Source organism: Podarcis erhardii (assembly GCF_964252035.2).
Source record: "Podarcis erhardii genome assembly, chromosome: 11".
Classification (NCBI taxonomy): Eukaryota; Metazoa; Chordata; class Lepidosauria; order Squamata; family Lacertidae; genus Podarcis; species Podarcis erhardii.
Genome location: NC_138501.1, coordinates 28781716 through 28804432, shown reverse-complemented (window position 1 = coordinate 28804432; position 22717 = coordinate 28781716). Strand labels below are relative to the sequence as shown.

Below are 22717 nucleotides of genomic sequence, written 5' to 3'. Positions count from 1 at the left end.
ATGGAGGATTGTTTGTTTGAAAGGACTCATGTCAAATTTCTCTGCCTAAGCAAAACTAGCCTAACAGAGAAGCGGTTGGGATTTAATCCTTGCTCCAAGTGTATTAGCTTTGCAGGGACAACACACACACTTGATTTTGTCTGCCTGCTTTCCCTTTAAATGTGCAAGCTTTTCTGTGTAAAAGCTGTATTTCTCACAGTGTAATTAGGCTGTCATCTTGTCAGTGAGTGTTAATTTCTTATTTAATCACCAAGACAGCTGTAGTAATTCTCATATTCTGAATGATCAAGTTCTTTTCTCTCTCTCTTTAATGAGGAGAATTGCATTATTATCTCACAGTGCAGTGACAGACTGCTGCTTTACCACAGGAAATGACTCCTGGGAGTTCTTTACCATCGTCAGACTTGGATTTCACCTAAGTTTGAGTTGAATATCACCCCCAATTCATGGTGCCACTTGTCTCCTACAAAAGTGTGTGCGCATGTGTGTGGCCTTTTGGAGAAGTCTGGGGTGGGGATTGCATGAAATTCTACAGTTCTTGAGAGGGCAGAGGGTGTACCATTATAGTTAAGGTAGCAGAGAACTTGAATTTGGCCTTTTATGGGGGGTGGGAAAGACAACATTTGCTGCCACTTCGTTGATTTAATAAGCAGCCCAGTGGCATTCCAAATTAGTAACAGAGTGGACCAATGCAAACAATGCTATGTCATGACTTATACATTGTCTGAACAGCTTTTTTTGTTAAATTAAATTAAAAGGTCAAGTGCCCCTACTGGTGATCTTCTTGGTGCATGAGTTCACATATTGTAGAGGGATCTGTCTGAATGCAGTTGAATGTCTGCATGGCACTTATGAATGGACAGCTGTGTTCGTTTAGATCTCTCTCCACACACTATTGGCTACTCTGCTTTTCAAGGCTTCCCAGTGGATGGACCTCTATAAACATATAGTTCCCGTTGTTTTGAATCATACAAATGATTGAGATGGGGGTCTGCTGCTGAGATCTTGCTCCTCCACTAGCTTTCACTCACCATAGCTGGGATATCTGAAAAAAGGCGTTAACTACCGAGGTGAATATGGCAATAGGCCACTGCTATTTTAAAAAGCAGATAAGAATCAGAATCTAAGTAAAGTGGAGTGATGAGAACATAAGTTTGTTCTGAAGTGGACATTAGAACTTGGCTCTCTCACATTCCTAAGTATTATTTGTTTCACTTAATTTTTCACTGGTACATTTAAAACCACTTTGTGTTAAATCTGCCCAACTGCAAGACCTGTTGTTTGTTATACTTGCTCTACAAAGCATTATGGATGCCTTTCTAAGCAAAGTGAACACAGGGATAGTATAAGCTTATTTTTTATTTGAGAAACGATTGTACGTGTTTGAAAGAGAGAAAAGCATCTATTATGGATTATTCCTGCCCTTTGTACAAAACGTGAATTGTAGGCTTGAAAACTCCTTAATGTTAATTGCCAGCCTAAACTGTAGATTTAAAAAAATCTTAAACAATTGACTCAATAGTCCATTGCCGTCCATTGTAAGATGTTTCTGTGAAGCTTGTTAAAGAATGATTATCTTTCCTCAGATTCCTTCGTAGACAGCCGGAAACAAAATCATATACACATTGTCTCTGCTGTTTTTTGCATTGTTGCCAAGGAAACTTCATCACCCTATAAACAATACTTGAGGCTTCCTAATGGCTTTTTGTCCATTTATGAAACAAATGAATGGTCACTTTATTCATGGGTACCATGCCATTTTCATTATTCTCATAGGGAAATAGGGAAAAAAAACCCTTTGCAAAGTACGTATAGAGAAGGACCTATTCCGCATTTTACATGGATGCAACTCTTAACATGTGTTTTCTATTGAGGAATATGTTTCACTTCTTGAACATGTGGAAACTTTGTCATCTGTTCCTTCAGGCACTATTGAAATGTGGATGTCCTGCCATTCTTGCTGCAAATGTTAGCTAATTGTCACCTCTGGGGAAATATCTGGACATAGTGAGAACTTTAGTTCCAAAACAAATGGGCCAACGCTCATAAAACCAAATTCAGAACAAATGTGGCATTTGGCACCATTAATGCAAATAGCCTTGTATGGGCAGAAGCTTTTGATGCTTCTCATTTTTTCTCTCTTTTTGTATATGTTGCTTTTCAAACAAATTTCACAGTGGTATAGAAATTTCAAAATGGTGCTTTTTAAAGATTGAGGTACTATGGCCACCACCACCAGCACTAATCTTTTATATTAATAGCATACTACTTTGAGCGCTTTCTGACTTATTTCAACACATCCAGTCTCATGAAAGCACTAAAATTGCTGGGAATGTCCAGTACTTTATCAGGTGTGATTAGTGTAAGAGCCATTTTTGGCACATTAACACTGCAGTAGAAATAGTAAAATGAAAACACTCCTCTCAAAGAGACAGATCCATCATCTATGAATAACCCCACCAAGTTAAGCTGAATTTGTTGTTTAGTCGTGTCCGACTCTTCGTGACCCCATGGACCAGAGCACGCCAGGCACTCCTGTCTTCCACTGCCTCCCGCAGTTTAGTCAAACTCATGCTGGTAGCTTTGAGAACACTGTCCAACCATCTCGTCCTCTGTCGTCCCCTTCTCCTTGTGCCCTCCATCTTTCCCAACATCAGGGTCTTTTCCAGTGAGTCTTCTCTTCTCATGAGGTGGCCAAAGTATTGGAGCCTCAGCTTCACGATCTGTCCTTCCAGTGAGCACTCAGGGCTGATTTCCTTAAGAATGGATTGGTTTGATCTTCTTGCAGTCCATGGGACTCTCAAGAGTCTCCTCCAGCACCATAATTCAAAAGCATCAATTCTTCAGCGATCAGCCTTCTTTATGGTCCAGCTCTCACTTCCATACATCACTAGTGGGAAAACCATAGCTTTATAGGATCTCCTATACACACATATTTTAATCTCTTCCCCTTTTGCCAGGTCTGTCACTCCTGAAATCACCATCAGGTTGACAGAAAGGATAAACAGTCAGTCTGTGAGCACTTAGAAAAGGATGCTGTGATTACTAAGACCCAGCATGGGTTTCTCAAAAACAAGTAATGCTGGATGAATTTCATTTCTTTTTTTGATAGAGTTACAAGCTTGGTGGATCAGGGGAATGCTGTGGACGGAGTGTATCGTGATTTCAGTAAGGATTTTGTCAAAGCCCCCCATTATATTCTTGCAGAGAAGCTGCGCCACACTGCACTCCTTTCCAGTTTCTGGAGGGGGTGATGCTGAGCTACAGCATTTGTTTTTCTTATGTGGCGTAAGGCTTCTGACATTGGCTTAGCATTGCAGGAAGAAACCACGGGGTGGCATATGAAGAGATCCTTGGTGAAATGGGTTGTCAACACTTAATTTGTCATTGTAACTTTATTATGTTGTTTCATTGGGAAGTGGCTGAGTGAATGTGGGAACATCATCTCCTTTTTCTAATCTAGCCTTGCCCTTTTTGGAAAATCAGCAGAACATCATAATAAACTTCCAAAGCAAAGGTAACATCACTTATTTTGGGTTCAAGTTTCTGGAAACAAATTACTGCTCTATGTAGCTAATAAATATTTTACAGGAACGTTTTTGAAATAAGAGAAGTAAGTCTGTTCTGTTCTAGTCAGTGACCCACTTTTACAGGACCTATATTTAGAGAAGTAAATATTAGGAACTAAGCTGGTGGGTCATTATCTCTCTCCTACTAAATGAAAAAATGTACTCTATGACCAATGATTTATGGGATGGGGTTAGGTAGGGGGAATGGGTCACATGGAGTCACAGATCTAGAATAAAAGTGTATTACTGTGACATAAGCAGTTAAAACTGAATATTTAGTGAGGTCCATGATTCTTATCTGCTGTGAATCCAAATGTTGGTTTACTCATTCATTCAGCTTTACTGGCATAATTTAGACAATACAATTCATTCTTCTGATAATGTTTCTGGGCATCAGACAATATAGGAATTAAGAGCTACATCCCATATATGTGAATACAATGGGGAATCACAGTTACGTTATGACTTTTTTGGCATTGAGTGTTCCAAGTATCTTCTTAGTCGTTTAAAACCAAATTCAAATGTTACCTTTACAAGGCCATTGGATACACAGCCAGCAGTCAGAATCACAGTTGATCAGATAAACTGTCCTCCGCAGATCCCTTGTTCTTTTCATGGCGTTTACTAGGTTATATAGCAGTGTTAATCCTCCAAGAATGTTATCCTTAGTCACATTATGCTATTTTTAGATACCAGTTGTTTTGGGGAAAATATGAGAATAACTGTTAGAGAACTATCAGCACAGACATTTTCTCAGTACCTATGTTAGATGAGATACCATGTTCTTTTGATAATTGCTTTTTTAAAAAGTAAGGCCCAATTTATGCATGCATATTGAAGGTAGTAAAGTGCTTGTGGATAATTTCATTACCTCAGTTTCACATGGAAAGCCACATGCAAACAGTCCAGAGTGAGAAAGAATGGTTTCATTACTCTCAATTTTAACTTGGTTCTCCCTCCCTCCATTTCAAATTAAAATGGTGGTAGTATGAAATAAATATATGTTTTCCACCATGCAATTTTTTAACTTGACAGATTAATCAAGAAATGAGCTGATTTCAAGCCCAATCCTATACAATATTTGTCAGATGTAAGAATTACTCCTAAGAATTACTTGGGAGAATTACTCCTAAGCAAGGGTACATAGAATAGTCTTATTCTGCATAAATCTCACACAGTAAAGTTGACAGCAGTGTTTTCCTGAACAACACATGATGAATACATTTTTAAGTATTATTAACATTTACCATATCCTTGACTCCAGTGAGAGATTAACAACAGGTATTTGTTGAAGAAAGGATACATTTCTGACTACTTCCTTCCCCTGAGTTCAGCACATAGCCAGCTGTTCAGGATTCTCCATTAACGTTGCCAGTAAAGCGCAACATGTTTTAGCTTTGAGAAGGCTTACTTGACCTTTCTACTTCAGTCTTCAGCACATATATAAGTAACTGATTGTGCTCACTTGGGCATTCCTAAGTATCAGGATGCTGATGCTCCTGAATGCCATTTTGACTTCTGCCATGTAAGCATTTAGGGAGGAGTTCATTGTAACACCAAGTTTAAGTCCCTTAGCGGCACTAGCAGAATGGCTTGCGTGAGAGAAAGTGCAGGAAGCCAGGATATTTGTGGATAGTTGCACAACCAGCCACAAGAACTATGGTATTTAGACTTTGGTTTTTCTGTGACCCTCTTCCTGGAAAATGGACAGTGACAATAATTTGCCCAACTGGCTGCACAAGAAGCTTCTGCTAGCGCAATTGTTGCATGGGTTTTCATTTTCTTCCACCATTATTCTCACCCTTGTGCTGGTGGTCAGAGAATGTTGAATCCTGCTTGGGAGATGATTAACCATTGGGGAGAAATGATGTAGGAGTCTTCACTAACCAATTTGTTCAAGCAGAGGGAGGAATCCATGGGCTGGAGTGATAAACCCAAGTAAAGGTTTGAGACCTGTTATTGAGTTCACTTATCCTTAAAGCTTCATTATCCCAGTAATCCTACCACTTCACTGAAGGATGTATTTTTGTATTTATCTCACCCTCCCAGTCCTGTATGCAATGCTGAACTGTAAAGAGTCTTAAAGGATTTTTTTTAGGGCAAGATTTAATGCCATATAAAAGATGCTGAGCTCACCAGAACCTCAATTTCCTCATTTTTTAGTGGTGTGTGCAGGCTGCCAGAGTGGAAAGATAGTTTTGGTATAATACCCACATAGAATGTGTGAGAGAGTGGGTGTGCATCTCTGTTCACAGTTCTCTTGCCAAAAAGGGCAAAATTCCTTGATTGAAGGCAGCAGAAGAAAACATGTTTTGGCATATTGATATTAGTGAATAAATAATGATTCGGAATAGGATTGTGTATTTAATGCTAAGAAATACTATGAGATTTCTTCGTTAAGCCAGATCTTAAAACCATAAGCTAGGAACAGTTTATGCAAGAGGGTACTTCCAAGAAAGACACGGCTGTTGCCAATCCTGACACACAGCAAACCTATATAGTTTTTGGGTAAACTCTTCCAAGGTTACATTTTTAGACATGGGATTAAGTTATGGGATCATTCCCATGACTAAAAAAGGCAAGGTGGAAGTATTCATTTAGTAAGGGAGAATAAACATTAACAAATTCCTTGGTTTATCCTGTAACCTAATGATTGTTTAAAATATCAGGTTAAGTTAAGGAGAGCATGCTAGAAACAAGGTCTTTCTTTTGGCAAATCAGTATACCCCTGATTAAAGACACATTCATTAACTGCTTAGGTGGTTAAAGAATTAGGCACTGGCTAAAATAAAGTAATACAGTGTCATGCTTGATCATTGTCAATGCTTGGTTGAGCACAGTGCAGTTAAGAACAAACAAACCGTCAGTTACTTTGTGCCCATACGTACGAAAAGGTCCTCTCTTATATTAGCAACATTTATGTGAATAGCCTTCCCCCCCCCCCTTAATGGGTTTTGATGGTGGTTTTCAGAGTCTGGTCAGGCAGAACTTGCTGTAGAATTCAAGGAGGGACATACCTAATTGTGCAGTAGTGTTTCCTCTCTGGACCTAGCTAGATGGCAAGTTGGATCAAGCTTTGTTATGCTTTCCCATAGTCTTCTCAGCTTGGATTGGGCCTCTTCCCCTTTGACTCAAGTTATTCTGCATAAGGTTCAGCTTATTTTGTGCAGACTGTGGCAGGCTTGGAGGTCCTGAATTGAAATAGTCAGTACTGAAATTAGGCCTTACTTGATGCTCCTTTGGAATAAGAAGAGTTGCTCACATAGCCAGGGGGAAAATACGGCTATTCCAAACTAATATTGAATAGGAACTTGTAAGGTTCTTCCACTCTCAGAACTGAAGTCTTGTAGTACCTGACGAATGCATGGTGAATCAATCTCTCTTGGTGATTTTCAATGGAAATGCTATTTTTGTCTTTGAAAATTGTACCACATGTGCTAATAATTGCACAGTATTCATGCATGCAGATTCAGAGACAGAACAATCTAAAATAAAAATAAAAATGCTGCCTTTATAGTTTTATAACTTTCTTTTATCTATGACACATCTTTCACTTAATCACCATAAGCTGCTACTTCAGGCCACTTTCTCCAGTGCAGTTATACTGACTGCAGTGGGACTTATTCAGCGTAAGCGGTTTGAGGATTTCAACTACAGTCTAAAAATAAAAGTCTTGGACAGCTGAATATTAACTAAAGCTGCAGAAAGGAATAGCACTGCCATTGTCAACAATTAGGACGTGTGGCATTAATTTAAACTTTCTTAGAACTGCACTAAAATATATATTAAGTGTATTGCAACCATTCTGCACAATCCAAAACCATATTAACAGTCATATTGAAAATCTACAGCCAACAGATGAGTGAATAATAAAAAACAAGGCTATAATGAATTACAAAGAGAAATGGAAGACATAAGAAAAGCGGAAGAAATGCTAAATTCTATAACAGGAACCACCACCACCCCTCTGAAAGTGACAGTAAAACATCCCCCCCCATTTCCCTTGAGATCTAGGGTTACTTCTTTGAATGTTCTACCAGTAATATTATCTGAAAGCAGCTTATCAATAGTATATATAATTGTCTTTACCATAAATGGTCTCTTTAGTAAATAAGGAAGAGATTATTCTTAACCTCTGGTGGTATAAATAACCCCAGACTAAAGTAACCTGTCCCATGTTCAAAAGTGTTCATCTGTGCACTCATTGTCCATCATATTTGAACAAATATATCTATATCTGTCCGTCTATCTATCTATCTATCTATCTATCTATCTATCTATCTTGACATGCATAGGGTAGAAAAGAAGCAAGTCTATCAATGGTTCTATGTTCATCTTGCATCTCTTGTACTGTGCACTTTTCCAGTTGTTTCCAGCTGTTTCATTTCCGCACAAATTCTGGTGATATGCAGTATAAATGGTGGCTCATTCACATCTACTTGTGTGTAAGTGGCCCGGATAAGTGTGAACTGCACATGTGCAAATAGAACTACCCAGATTTGTCAGTATAAGGAGGACAGGTGCGAAAAGCTTTGCATTTCTTGTTTTGGAAAAATAAAATTGAGAGTGCTGACATGGCATAAGATTATAATTTAGACAGAAGTGAAGATATTGCTGAGGTGCTAATTTAAAACATTGGAGGTCAACAAAATAGGATTAAAGAGCCAGTGTACCACTGAGCCAGAAGATGCATTAAACTGAAATGAATGAATGACTTTTCTGAGCTTGGAAGAAGCATTTGCAAAGCTGTGATGAAGCCAGAGTGGAGAATGTGAGGATGCTCCCTCTGGCAACATCCACTCTGCACAGATGTTTCTGGTCTCAGCCAACAATTCTGACAGTCTGAAATGGGGCCCTTCAGACAAGAATTGGAACTTGAGAAGATTCTGCTAATTAAAACATTCATCTGCTTTTCCATGCTCTTCTACTGGAATACAGGCAATGCTGTAAACCAAGTTCTGTAACTGAATCTAAAAACTCCAATACCAAGACTGACCACCCAACTTGCTTGGTTTTCAACTCCTTTCAGGCCAATTGTACAATAAATAAGTTCTTCTTTAGCACTGCCTTCAAGAAACTGAGTTGACTAATAATTTATAGCTTTATACGAGTTTCATGTGTCCTTAAAAAGAAGAAGGGCTTACTGCTGCAGGGTGTGTACATTTCCCCCAAATCTCTCTTTTAATTGTTGAAGAGAGGACAAAAAGTGTACTTTGATTAAATGTGTTTGTGTGAAAGACTGAACCAACAGAAAAATGTTCAGCAATATATTCCTTAAACCTTTAAATCACAGCCAAAGATAACAGTGCTTTGACAAGGATACATCAGCTAGGAAACATTGTGAACAGGACTTCAAAAAACACTGACTTTCACTCTGACTTTGGCCAGCCTACTTACAAATAAGTCTGAGAGGGGAGAATAGAATAAAAAAGTTAATAATTTTTGCATAGCTTGGTTTGTTTAACTTAAGTGTATGTAGTGGTAGCTATGTTTTCCCCCCACAGCTAACTTGCTGACATTGGGCAAATTCCAAATTCCATCTTGCCAGAGGGAGTAAAACTGTTAGCAACTTTCAGTGGTTTCAGTTCTTCCCCAGATGGAGGGATCAGAGATTCATCATTGATATTTGAAGGCTGCATTCATACAGCAATTATTCATTAAATTTTGAAGACTAAACAATGCTTTGGCATAATCATGCCCCTCCTGGCAAGTTGACAATATGACTGACAAGTCAGCAGTGGCAGGGTCAGCAAGTCTAGTGATATAGCTTCTTATCATGTGCAATACCCTGAGTTCTACTAGGTAAAAGCTGGAAGGTTATAGAGAGCTATGGCACGTCAAGAAAATAGTGTAGTCAATAGAAAGCTAAAGCCAGGGACCAAAATTGGCACAGTTGAGAACCAACAGTTCTCAAAAGATCTTCATCCAGTTGAAGCTGATGCTACCCATAAAGGTAAAGGTAAAGGGACCCCTGACCGTTAGGTCCAGTTGCGGATGACTCTGGCGTTGTGGTGCTCATCTTGCTTTACTGGCCGAGGAAGTCAGCGTACAGCTTCCGGGTCATGTGGCCAACATGACTAAGCCACTTTCTGGTGAACCAGAGCAGTGCACGGAAACGCCATTTACCTTCCCACCGGAGTGGTACCTATTTATCTACTTGCACTTTGAGGTGCTTTCAAACTACTAGGTTGGCAGGAGCTGGGACCGAGCAATGGGAGCTCACCCATTCTGGGGATTCGAACCACCGACCTTCTGATCGGCAAGTCCTAGGCTCTGTGGTTTAACCCAGAGCACCACCCGCTTCCCTCTGATGCTTCCCATATATAATCTAAACCTTGATCGTTCCGCGATTGCTGACCATTCCTTATCAACGTTGTTGCCCAGCTTAGGACAGGATTATCCTGAAACATAATTTAGTCTTCCATATCCCCTAAATGAGAGCTGAATGGATATACACCATTTAGATGGCTTGCATGCATTTCTGATCTCTTCATCTGGGGAAGAACTGAGACTACTGAAAATTATTGACAACCGCCCCTCTCAAGCCAGGTGAGGGAGAGGGAGGGAGGGGTGTGTGTGGGGATAGATGGTGTCCTCCAACCCTCTATCAGATTGCTAGATTTCCAGTGGTCATACATTTTATAGGGGGAGAGGTTGATCAAAGCAGTGAGAGTCCAAATGGAGAGAATTGCAGTGAATCTGGACCCTAGGTGATGCAATGTGTGCTCTGACAGGAGCAAAAGAAAATGAAAAAAACGTAAAAGAAAAGGTACAGATTCAAGCTCTGTTCTTAAGGCAAATACCTATGAGGACTGAAAAGCTGATGATCACAGCCAAATTACAAAAACTTTAGCATGAAGAAGGTATTTAATTTAATATTATAGAACTCCATGCTATACAATACCATTCCACCCACCCAGGGGAACTGTTAGGTTGTGAACAACTGTTCAATGTTTTAGAAGAGAACCTGGTTTTAAAATTATCTAAATATGCTAAATCTGTAGCAGAGTCATGTTGGAGCATTGCATCTCTATAAATTGCTTCTTTTGTGTGTATTATATGTTTTAAAGCTTAAGGAGTTCAATGCAGACTTGATGTAGGCTGTTGTTGGCTACATATGTATATATGTTTATGTCTTCTCTGGGTGCCTAAAACAGATGCTTTTCATCAGGGTTATTACCTACTATAAATGAATTATACTAAACCAGTAATCTATGTGTCTCCCAGGTGAGAAAAGTAAGCCAATGGCCAGGAATTTTTTAGTCTTATTACTGCCCCACCCCACAGTAGAGGGGCCAGTTTTTCAGTTTATAATTTTGGATTGATTGGTTAAATGTTTTGAACTACAGCAGCAGAGAGTTTAACAAACAAACAAAAAGTTTCAGAATTACTGAAGATGGTATTGTTTAGGTAAGGGGAAAAAATTATTCCTGAGTTTTTCTCATCATGGTAGTTTGTTTTGCTGCCATTGCTTTCAGTAGCCTCGGGGGATTGATTGGTTTACTGCAGTATATGAAGACAACTCCACAGTCTTCTACTTTTCCAAGAAACTACTATCATGGGGTAAAGCAGTTCTGGGAACTTTAGCTGTATTTGGATATGCCTGAATAGATCTCAGGGCAGAGTGAAAATTATAGTCAGTATGAAGGGTTTGGGCTTCTTCCCTTGTATTACAGGCCTCTCAGTTACAATAAAAGCTCTCCAGACTTTCATTTTATTAAAAAATGCTGGAGAGACAAAACTAGAGAAAAGGTCTCCATCTTTCATCTCGGTAATTAAAAAATGGTGTGCCCTAAAATAATCCTGACGTTAAAATAGCTTGTAATACTTTTACTTCAGTTTCATTAGCCCATAAAGCAGGTTGTGTGCAAAGCAAGGGCAGTTAGCCGTGACCTTGGTGAGTTCATTAAAGGAACCTCCAGATATCAAGTCCTTTTTCCCATCTTGCTCTCAATGCAGTCATACCTACCCCACTGGCTTCATATCCCGACCAAACATATCTAGATCCTATCATCGCTCACAGAGTCACCCTAGACCTCTGCATAGTCTCCAAGATGTCCCAGATACTGTCAATCTCCTTTCCCTCCATAGCTTCTGATAGAGCATTTCAAATCTTTCTATCACCTTGCTATATCCTTCTCCCAGTGAATGCTGTACTGCCACTAGAAGGCCATGCCCTTCAAACACTGCTGCTGAACTATTTGAAGACCTACTTGATTTGTTAATTTTTACTAAGCTGTCTATATTTAAACTCTAAATTTTCTTTTCTAACTTTCTAAGGAAGATTAGTTTATGATAGAACATACTGCAGTGGCATGTAGTTATGTGTGTGATATCATCGATACTTTATTCACCTAATGGTTGATAATTTCCTCTTTCGTTGTAGAGTATAGTATCTCTGTTTAAATAAGCACTTTGAAATATTTATTTCGTTTCATTTCATGGTATCACAAAACTTGGGGAGGGACGGCTCAGTACAACAAAAACAACAACATGGTAGTGAAATATTAGAAGTGTTTAAATAGCTGGATACTAATGGAAGCACATGGGAGCATTCAATCTATTTTTCCTTTCAGTGCATTTGGTTTTACTGTGACAGTTGATGCCCATGTCAAGCCAGTTGCTAAAAATATTATTAAAAGCTCTCTTTCTTTGCAGATCCAGTGCATGAAGTTTGGGATTTATTTGGTTATCATGAAATAGACGAGCCCCCTACAGATACTGATTCAACACAAGATGAACCCTGCACAGCAACGCCAGATGAGGAATCTGCAGAACTTTTAATTTTGGACCCTTTATTCTACCCAGAAATATACAATCTTGGAGAAGATGATGACGAAGAAGACTGCGAGAATACTACTGATGTCACAACTCCACCGGCTTTGCAGTTTATCAATGGAAAGCAACAGGTGACTACAGCACCTAAAGATAGAAATGCGGAAGAAGCAAGGAGTGACCAGATTGAAAGTTTACCACATTCCAAAAATGTAACCTTTTCACACATCAATGATACTAACATAGTGTCTGAAAATGAGATCTCTGCCACAATGCAGCCAAATGAATCTGCTGAAATTATAGGAGAAGCCACTACGCAGAAGCTAACGGCAGAATCTATCATGACGGAACTGGCCTTTAGTGGCGATTCTGAAGTTTCTACTACAGATAAAATCCTTGAAATAACATCTCTACATGGCCAGCCTTTATCAGACACTACAGAGAAATTAACACAACCTGGAACAGATTTTCATCAAATCTTAAGCAAACATCCTGGCATTTTCTCTGTAATTAATACAAAATATTCAGGAGCTTCTACTACCATGCCTGAGTCAAACAGTTACAGCTTTTCACAATCAGTAAAAACACCTCCAAAAGAAGCTTCTGAAAGGTTTTCTACTACAACATTTGCTCCAACGTTTGCTTCCATAATCATAGAAGACAGCACAGCACTTGAAAATGTTCTACAAGATGAATATAAATCAACAGTTAGACCAGATGCACTTCTTACTGCTGAAAGTTCAATAGAAACAACCAGAAGTCCTAGTTTGTTGAATATACCAGAAGGCTCTGGAGATGTTCAACAAGAGAATGCTAAACCTACGACCGCGGTAATAAAAATGACAGGAACAGAAAAAAATCCTGTTCAGGATATTTCCTCAGATCTTGGCAGACACAGCCCTACAAAAAGCAGCCCTAGTGCTTCACAGCCTCCTGCATCTTTGTATAAAGACATGAATTCTACACTTGAACAAAGTTCTGTAGAAGCTCTTACTACCCAAACTATTCCTAAATTAATTTTGAACTCTACCAAAAATGCCGAAGAAGTGAGGGATGATAAGGACAAGATTAAGAGCACCATTTCCTCAACCAAGGAGTATTCAACTACTGTTAAAGCAGAAAAGTTGCTGTTCAGTAACGATAGCATCAGATCTGTGAGCCAAGAATCCATAACTCTCACTAAATCAGTATCAGTGACAGATGCCTCACCTCTCAAAACTAAAGAGGCCACAGAGAAGATAATTCCTGTAGATGAAGAATCTGGGGATGGATCCACAGATGTTTGGAGGAAACCTGGCATGGACATTCTTTTGGGGGGTCCCACCAGCAAAGTGGTAAGTACTGACTCCCCATTTATTGATCCAGGTACTGAAAAAATAGATGTTATCACTATAGCTACTACATTGAGTTCATTACTATTGAGATCTCAACCTGGAAGCACAGACACACAAGTGAAGGAGCTAGACACTCTTAACACAGATTCATCACCTTTGGAATATGCAATTCTTATTGATCCCACAATGCAAGGGTTAAGTACTGAATCAGACAGAAAGGCCATGGAAACTAAAACTGAAGTGCAAGTATCAAAGGATATAACTGATAACCAAGGACCAGTAAAACATGAATTGGATGCAGTCACACAATTGCCATTTAGTGAAAAGTCTATTCTGGAATCAAATGAAAAGATGATAACATCTTCTACAGCGATTGAAAAGAAAATCGACTTGTTTGAGACATCTGGTGTGGCATCATCTGTAGAGTCAACTGGAAGTGGAAGCACTACAATCCTTTCTGTCAGCACTCCTACACCATTGAAAGATAACATTATTCTGCAAGAAAGAGGTTCTGAGTTTTTAATAAAAGAAACAATGGAATCTGCCAAACCAGAAAGCACTGGACACTTTTCTCCAACCATTTCTGCTGAGATAATTGACCTGGTGGATGTGGGCTCTGGAGAGGAATCAGGAGATAACAGAAGTAGTGTAGTACTTGTGACTCATGGTCCTACAGAAAGAATAATAAATACTAAATTTCCATTGATTGAACAAGGTTCTGGAGACATAGATTCTTTTACAGAACCTCCTATAAAAACAACAAATGAAAACAAAGGTAGCAGCGTGACATCTAGATATATGCTGTTTACTGATGCGCCTGCAAAGTTAGACACACATAGTCATCACACCACCACATTCACTTCAGTGAATGCAGGAATTACAAACACTGAAGGAGAAACACCAGCTGAATTGCAAACAATAGCTTTTACTACAAACCCTGCTTTAGAAGATGAAATGAATTCTGATGAAGAACATGCTGCTGAAACATCAGATGAAATGGTACAGACCTTTGGAGTGGTAACACAAGAATCTTTCATTAAAAGTAAAGAACCTTTAACTGGACAGACAGAAATTTCAACTGTTTCTACATTTATCCCATACATAGAAGAAATAAAAATTGATGTCACACCTGGAACTGAATTTGTGCAAAAGAATCTCTCTTCACATGATAAGATCCTCACAATTGAGTCTGAAACATTTCCAGATGAACCTGTAAGCCCTTCACCAGCAGCTGAAGATAAAGAACAGTTGGCACAAAATGCTCACCCAACTGAGGACAGCCACAAGCCTTCCTCCATGTCTACAGGGTACAAGCCAGTAAAAAAGGCAACCAGTAATGCTCCATTTTTTTCGGAACAAGGTTCAGGAGATGCAATCTTTACTGTTCCATCTACCACTGTGCCTATAAGTTCTGCTATATTAAATGTCAATGCAAGCACATTAAGTCTTGACATTCTTCATCCTAGAAGTTCAGAAGCAAGTACTTCAGAGGAAAAAATAAAAGAATCTGATACATATCCCACTGAAACATATAAGGATTTCAGCAGTGTTAATAAATATCCATATACTATAGCAGTAGAGTTGCTTGCAGGAAGAGACAAAATAACCCCTAGTGCATCTACCTTAGATACCAGGGTCATTGGCACAGAAGTACCTACTATAAAGCAACTCATTCTTGAAAATTCTCAAAACCTAGAAAATAGCTATCAGGAGAAGGAAAATACAACATTATCAACATTGGTAGCTACTGATGGAATTTCGGAGGAAGCTTCTCACGTGGTGATGTATGAAGACACAACTCCTGTTCCTGAATCTGTTCCTGGAAGGCCTACTCTTGGAATTGCTAAAGAACCTAAACCCACCTCAGAACCTGAAATGATGAGAATAGCAACTCACGAAGGATCTGGAGAAGGTTCTGGTTGGTGGGACACCATGGAAAAATATCCTGAATCATCTACCCAGTTGCCAAAAAGAGTAATACCCTCATCTCATACACCTGGCAAAAATAATACAAAAGTTGTGGACCTTGCTGAAGCAGTGAATGGATCTGAAATAGAATTAGTATCATCACCCACCCACGGAGAAGAAAAACAAATGCTACCAACCTCGGATAGTGACTTTTCAGAGACATTTGCAGATGAAAGTTCCACAAACAGCATAAAAGACTTTGAGGAACTTATCCCACTGCCTGGTGACAAAAGGAATTATTCGGGGGGTATTTCCAGCTTCATTGATGTAGGCCATGGAATAATATCTGATGAAACAACAATTATAGATGCTGATAACTTGAAATCAAATATTGAAGACATAGGTGGACAAAGAACTGTGGGCTCTGAGAGACCCTCGATGTACAGCATTTATACTTCTGTAACAGAAATTCAGACTGCCACACCTACAATTACTTTAGCTGTTGATAAATCAGATGGCTTTGGAGATGGTCAAGGGAGTTCTGTAACCAGTAAGTTCATATTCAGCAAGCCCATGATATCTGATCTGACACCAGCATCAGATGATGTGGGCTCAGGAGTTGCCACACCTTTCACAACAGAAACTGGTGTTACTCAAGAGCTGCCCAAAATAGCTGCATTGCTTCCAACTATGCCACTTCTTGTTAGAACTACCCCGTCATCGCCAACCAGCTCCAAAACTGATGAAAAGGACAAAGAATTAGAGCTGGAAACTAAACATACAGATTCCAAAAATACAATAGAAGACAACTCTGAATTACAAACATTGTCAGACAACCAAGCAATAGCTGATGAAAGTGAAATTGCTTCTACCGCAGACTCTTCAGGAAAAGGAGAAGTAGATATGGATGAAAAGAAACTCGTGGCTCCTACGCCGCCATACCTACCCATTGAGCCATGGCAATCTTTGACAACACACAAATCTGAAGAAAGCACAGTTACTGTACAACTTGCTTCCCAAAGTGTAACAAAGTCTGAAGAAACAACCCAGGAGGTCTACAAAGGAATGAAGGAAACTGAAGCCACAGAATCCATAGAAACAGATCCAGAAAAAATACATTCTGCAACTCAAACTCCAAAGTTGCCCGTGACTGTCTATTTACTCAATGGAGCTTCTGAGTATCCTGAAGACATAATGCCAAGTGCTTCATCATCAGTTGACAATGACAAGCATGACTTGTCACCAGTACAAACCTTTAGAGAAGCTAGTGCTGACATCACAGCAACTTACAAACCTGCCCTGAAAGAGTCTTCAGGAAGCACCGAGTTCCCATTAGCATCTTCTCCCAAACTGGTATCAGAAAGCAAGACCACTGAATCTGTGCTTAGTTCTGTAACAGAAATGAAGGAAAAGCCAGGAAGTTCAACAGAAGTGATTATTGTCGAAGGAACCATTGCTCCTGGAGAGTCTCTTTCAAAAGAAGCTAAGCCAACATTTATAGTTCCAGGAACTGATATTTTAGAATCTAGTTCAGAAGAAGAAACTTCTCATGAGAAGGAGCTAAATCAGTTAGATGAAAATAGTGCTGATGGAGACTTACCATGGATTCGCACCACACCATCTCCCATTCCACATGAAAGTAAAACAGGTGGAGTATTTGGGACTGATGGTGAAGCCGATGTTTGGCCAATTTCATCCCCTCCATCAGTAGACACAACTGTGGAAACCCAGACTGCATTGGATGGGCAGAAGAAGCCAACAACTGTTTCCTCTAATGCTGCAACAAAAAACCCAGGCTCTGAAAACACTCCTGAATATATTAAGCAGGCAAGAACCACAGGGGGCATAAACAGCATTGAACTTGTAACACCACCACTTTTGCTTCTGGATGTAACTAATGGATCAGATTTCCTGATTGGCACAGGTGGGGGTTCAGTCGAAGGCACAGCAGTTCAGATACCAGGTAAGAGTTAAATTTTCCACTACTGAAATGTTCTTCACTCACATGAAAATATTGGCCTGATGATACAATATAGTAAACTCTGAAGATACTACTGTTAGGTCTCACAATACATTTTTCATCAATCTTTGCAATCTCAACCTTTTTTGAGCACACAGACACATTTACAAATGTAATAGGCGAACTGGATCTTTTGTGGGTATGGCTGGCAGAAGTGCCTTTCCCTCATCAATTACTTTTGGCTGTATCTAGGCTTGGCAGATTCACATGCAACATGTGCCCATTCATTGTCCAGCAACAGTGAAGGCTGACTGCATGAAGAAAAGACATATTGTGTGAAAGAGCCATTAAACTTTGGGTTACATGGGGTAATAATTTTGGAATATTTACAGAATAACAAGTTTTTTTATGTTAACAGATATTCTAAGGTTATATGTCATAATAATGCAGATATATTTGTCTTCAGCCAGATATACCTATGTGCAAAAGGGGGCTACATAATGAGTCTTACTAATAGTAATTTTGACTGGATTCACAATTGTATCCCAATCCTGGAATGAAAGAAAATCACACCTGACTAAAGAGGTGGATAGCAATTATCTCCCTGCCGCATTGAATCTGCATCAGTTCTCTTATTTTACTCTTTTGTACATGGGGTACGGTGGGATTCAGGCTGAAATCCTATACCCACTTACAGAGACATAAGCCCCACCCAATGAGACTTCTGAATAGGCATGTATAGGATTTGCTGTTGGTGTGGGTTTCTGCATTTGGAACAACTGCTTTACATGTGATAAGCTCCCACTGTTGAGGGAACAGGACAAATGGATGATTTCCTAGTACTCTTGGTGGCACTTTTGGTATGGCTGTGATAAATTACACTATTGGTCTCTAGTTCATTTTAAAGTTTGTGGTTGTTTTGTTTTTAAAATGTAAGGATGAGTCCTTGACATTAATGGAGATCTCCCATTGTCAACCATGACAGGAAGCATTACGAATAGTGCTAGACAGATAAATTTGAAGACATAGGATTTTTTAAATTTGTATTTGTGATTAAATCATTAAAGGAGACACTCTGGGGCATGATCTGTTCCTTTATGACAGGACAGATTTACACCTTCTTAATGTGTTTATTATCAAATATAAATATGATTCCCTGTTGATTGATGCTGCTTTCATGTCATAAAGATGTTTTATGTGTGAGAGTGACTTGCCATGGAGGTTCTGTATATTGGTAGCTTACATGTGTAAAAGATTATAGTCTTAAACATTCCCCGAAGTCTTCCCATGGCAAGGCTATAGATATGATTGAAAATGGCTGTAGTAGTTCCACTAAGCACTTTTATGTAGCATAAGTAAACATACCTGATGCTATCTTGATATAATGCATATGAGGAACTGGTCCAAATATCACATGCCGAACCAAAATTGGTTCACTGCATACTATTTTACATAATATAAGAGCCTTATATATTTGTAATCTTATGCGAAATAATGTTTAAATATGCATATTGGTTTGGCCTCTTATTCAGTTAGTCCTTCAATAACCATATAAAGAAACAAAATGAGAATATGGCTTGATGGAAAGCAAACAATATCCAGAATGACAAACAAGAAGTGTGGTATAAGAATGCATGTTCTGTGTACCCAATCATTCCACATAAACTAACCCCGTTCAGATAAATGCATATTTCACTCACTGTGCACATATGTTTTAACTGTTTTCGGCTATAATTAATTGTCATGTCATGCCAACTAAATCCTCAGTAGAATATTGCAGTTGCCAAAAATAATACAAAATGTCATTTGAATAAAATGAAATATTGCTGAAAGTAAATTGTTTTTACCAGCGAGTAAGGATTGCATTGCCAACATGGATGATGGCTGATTTACTATTACTGCTGCATATTATGATGAATTGATTTTGGTTTCTGTCTAATCTGCAACTATAGCAAATCTGACAGAACCAGCTGAAAAGTAGGAAATGTCTTTCTGCTGAAAGAGAGTCAGCACCCAAGAAGCAATTTTAGCAAAATATAGCAATTTTCCATGAACTCACTTTACAGGCCAAGAGCCATGCAAGAGTAATCCATGCCAGCATGGGGGAACTTGTTATCCACGTGACACTTTCTACATCTGCACTTGTATGCCGGGTTTCAGTGGTGACCAGTGTGAAGTAGGTAAGAAGCAAAGTCTTTGTTGGTATTTGATTATCTGATTATTCAGTGTGCAAAACAGGGCATGGTATTGCAGTACCAGAAGACTCAGACTGATGTAAACAAGCAAGACAAACTCTTGCTTGCTTACCAACTTCGTCCATTTTCGGTCCAATCCGCAAATGCAATTTGTGTATGGGAGTAAATTTTCATGTGCCAATCTACTGTGCTGAGTGGACAAAAGCCAACGGGAAGATGGGAATTTGTATCTAGTACACTAGCAAAATGTGCCTTCTTCCATATGCTTTCTTATGTGGTAGTTTGTATACAAACTTGAACACCAGGCAGCAAATCTCTGTGAGATCTACTAGGATGATCAACTGCAATTTATACACATGCAAAACCTGTAGAAATATTTATGAATGGCAATATCTGGTGTTTATAAACGGATGAGGAAGAATAACTGCCTCAAATGTTTGAATGCTGCTAATAACCTGTTGAAAGTTCTTCCAGTTTAGATATCAGATTAGTAGCACATTGGAGGTAAGGCCGCTACATGTGCTGAAGAAAAGTTAAAAAGAAACTGAGTGGTTATTGCAGGCAGAAGTATGAGCATATTCACTGAATGAATTAATGAATTTTATTTATTTATTTATTTATTTATTTATTTATTTGATTGATTGATTGATTGATTGGTTAGGCCAGTCACATTGCATGAAGACAAAAACAGTTGTGGTAATGGCAAGACTCTTTGTGATGATGGACTCTGTAAACAGTTAGCCTACTGTTCTTGGATTAGCCAATTTCTCTGGGATTCCTATGTTTGTATCCAGTGAAGTTGTCCCAATTGTACAAGGAATTCTGCTTGTGCAACGGAACTTCCCCTCCCTCTCCTCTTGCTGCATGTGCCCTCAATCTGTTTTGGAGGGTTGGAACAACCCCAATAATATATTGGGGTACACAGGACAACCTTCACTGGACACAACCTCTACTGTTTGGAGTTACGTTTTTATGACCACCAGGATATGAAAGGGCAAGGACAGTAGGAACAGATGGCAGTGTCTACCGCAATAATGTGAAATGCAGCCATTGCAACCTAATAGGAGTTCAGTCTTCCATGGTCCCAAGTTAGAATAGGTTGGACACATCATAAAGGTATTCTGAGGGTTAAAGAGAGAGAGAGAGAGAGAGAGAGAGAGAGAATGAGCTGCAGTACTCTTTCCCTCAACAGTACATTTCCGAGCACAATTCAAAGTGTTGGTGCTGACCTTTAAAGCCCTAAACTGCCTCAGTCCAGTATACCTGAAGGAGCGTCTCCACCCCCATCGTTCAGCACGGACACTGAGATCCAGCTCCAAGGGCCCTCTGGCGGTTCCCTCCCTGCGAGAAGTGAGGCTACAGGGAACCAGGCAGAGGGCCTTCTCGGTAGTGGCACCCACCCTGTGGAATGCCCACCCATCAGATATCAAGGAAATAAACAACTATCTGACGTTTAGAAGATATCTGAAGTCAGCCTTCTTTAAGGAAGTTTTTAAATGACTGATGTTTTATTGTGTTTTTAATATTCTGTTGGGAGCTGCCCAGAGTGGCTGGGGAAAACCAGCCAGATGAGTGGGGTATAAATAAATTACTACTACTACTACCACTACCCACTACTATTACTACTACAAGTTCTGAGAGGTAGAAACCGAGGATGCAGGTTACAGACCCAGCGGTCATGCAGGATGGTTTAAAATGTTCAGGCGTGTGTATATTTTGTTTAGAATTGTTCTGCAAATTCTGAGATGCAAATGCTGCTGAACTCTGTGTGCAAATGTTGAAGAAAATCGTTAGGTCCTTATGCATTGTGATATCTGAAATCAATTTATGTACATTATTTATTTGACATTATTAATACATATAAACTTTCTTTTATATTGCAAGTGAGGACAATACCTCATTCTAAATATCTGTTTCATTTTCTTGGGCAGACATTGATGAATGTCAATCCAGCCCTTGCAGAAATGGAGCCACCTGCATTGATGGCATCAATACGTTTACTTGCCTTTGTCTTCCAAGCTACGTTGGGGCTCTTTGCGAAAAAGGTGAGTTCAGTTTGAAATTTATAGTTAACTCCGCTGTGCTTACAATGGAATCAAATATGCAATTTGCTAACAAATCAGGCCTCTATTGGGAGGGTGGGGCAATTAATGGATAATTATTTGTCTTTGCTTTCTTTTCTTTCGCTTGTGTTGCTTTGCTTTCTTTCTCCTTCCTGCTGAAAATAGTCATAACTGGGGGGCGGGGGTGGGAATTGCTGTAGTCTCGTTTACTGAAGTAGAAAATTAATCCTCTGGGCTTGATTTTAGTTTGTCATCTTATGTTTCCAACATTTGACTTCAAGAGTGATGTTTAAAAAATGAAGTTTTAAGTTTGGGATATGGTTCTTTAATCTGTGTTCTTTAATCTGCCCCTGGACGATGCTATTCCAGATTCCAGAAAGGTAACCGCATTAGTCTGCTACAGCAAATACAAAAAAGAATTTATTGTTACATAACTTTGTGGACCAAAGCCTCTTTCATCAGATAAATCTTATCCTCAGTTGGCAAGTCTCTTCATCTCTGTGTGTGTTTACACAGGTGTAGAGGTTTTTTTGGGGGGGAAGGGGAGACTCCTGTGGGTGCCCAGATATTGTTGACTACAACTCCCATAATCCCTGCAATCCTGCACCCACTTTGTTGGGTAATAAACATACTGAATTCTATGGGCCTTTAAATGCATGTATAGAATTGTGATGTGAATTGATTTTAGAAATGTTCTGCTTGAATTAAGACAGGAAACATGAGGTCCTTCAGATCATATCAGTGGAGAAACACTTCACTCCCATGAACCAACAAAGATTCATGCCCTGCCAGTATGGCAAGTGGGCAGAGATGATGCAGTTGTTCTTCAGCACCATGCAGGGGACCTTAGGTTCACCAACCCAGGGATTGGAGGCCTGTGGCCTTCCAGGTGTTGCTAGCCATCATCCATGAC

The 22717-nt window shown here is 39.3% G+C and overlaps 1 protein-coding gene across 3 annotated transcripts in view; it reads left to right on the top strand.

Moving 5' to 3' along the window:
* VCAN (versican) overlaps positions 1-22717 on the top strand; it is a 128793-nt gene that overhangs the window by 67808 nt on the left and 38268 nt on the right. For all 3 annotated transcript variants that reach the window (XM_081881162.1, XM_081881164.1, XM_081881163.1), the window contains exons 8-10: positions 12228-17549; positions 19613-19726; positions 21673-21786. In XM_081881162.1, coding sequence (XP_081737288.1) covers positions 12228-17549; positions 19613-19726; positions 21673-21786 — 5550 coding nt within the window. The remainder of the gene's footprint in view (positions 1-12227; positions 17550-19612; positions 19727-21672; positions 21787-22717) is intronic.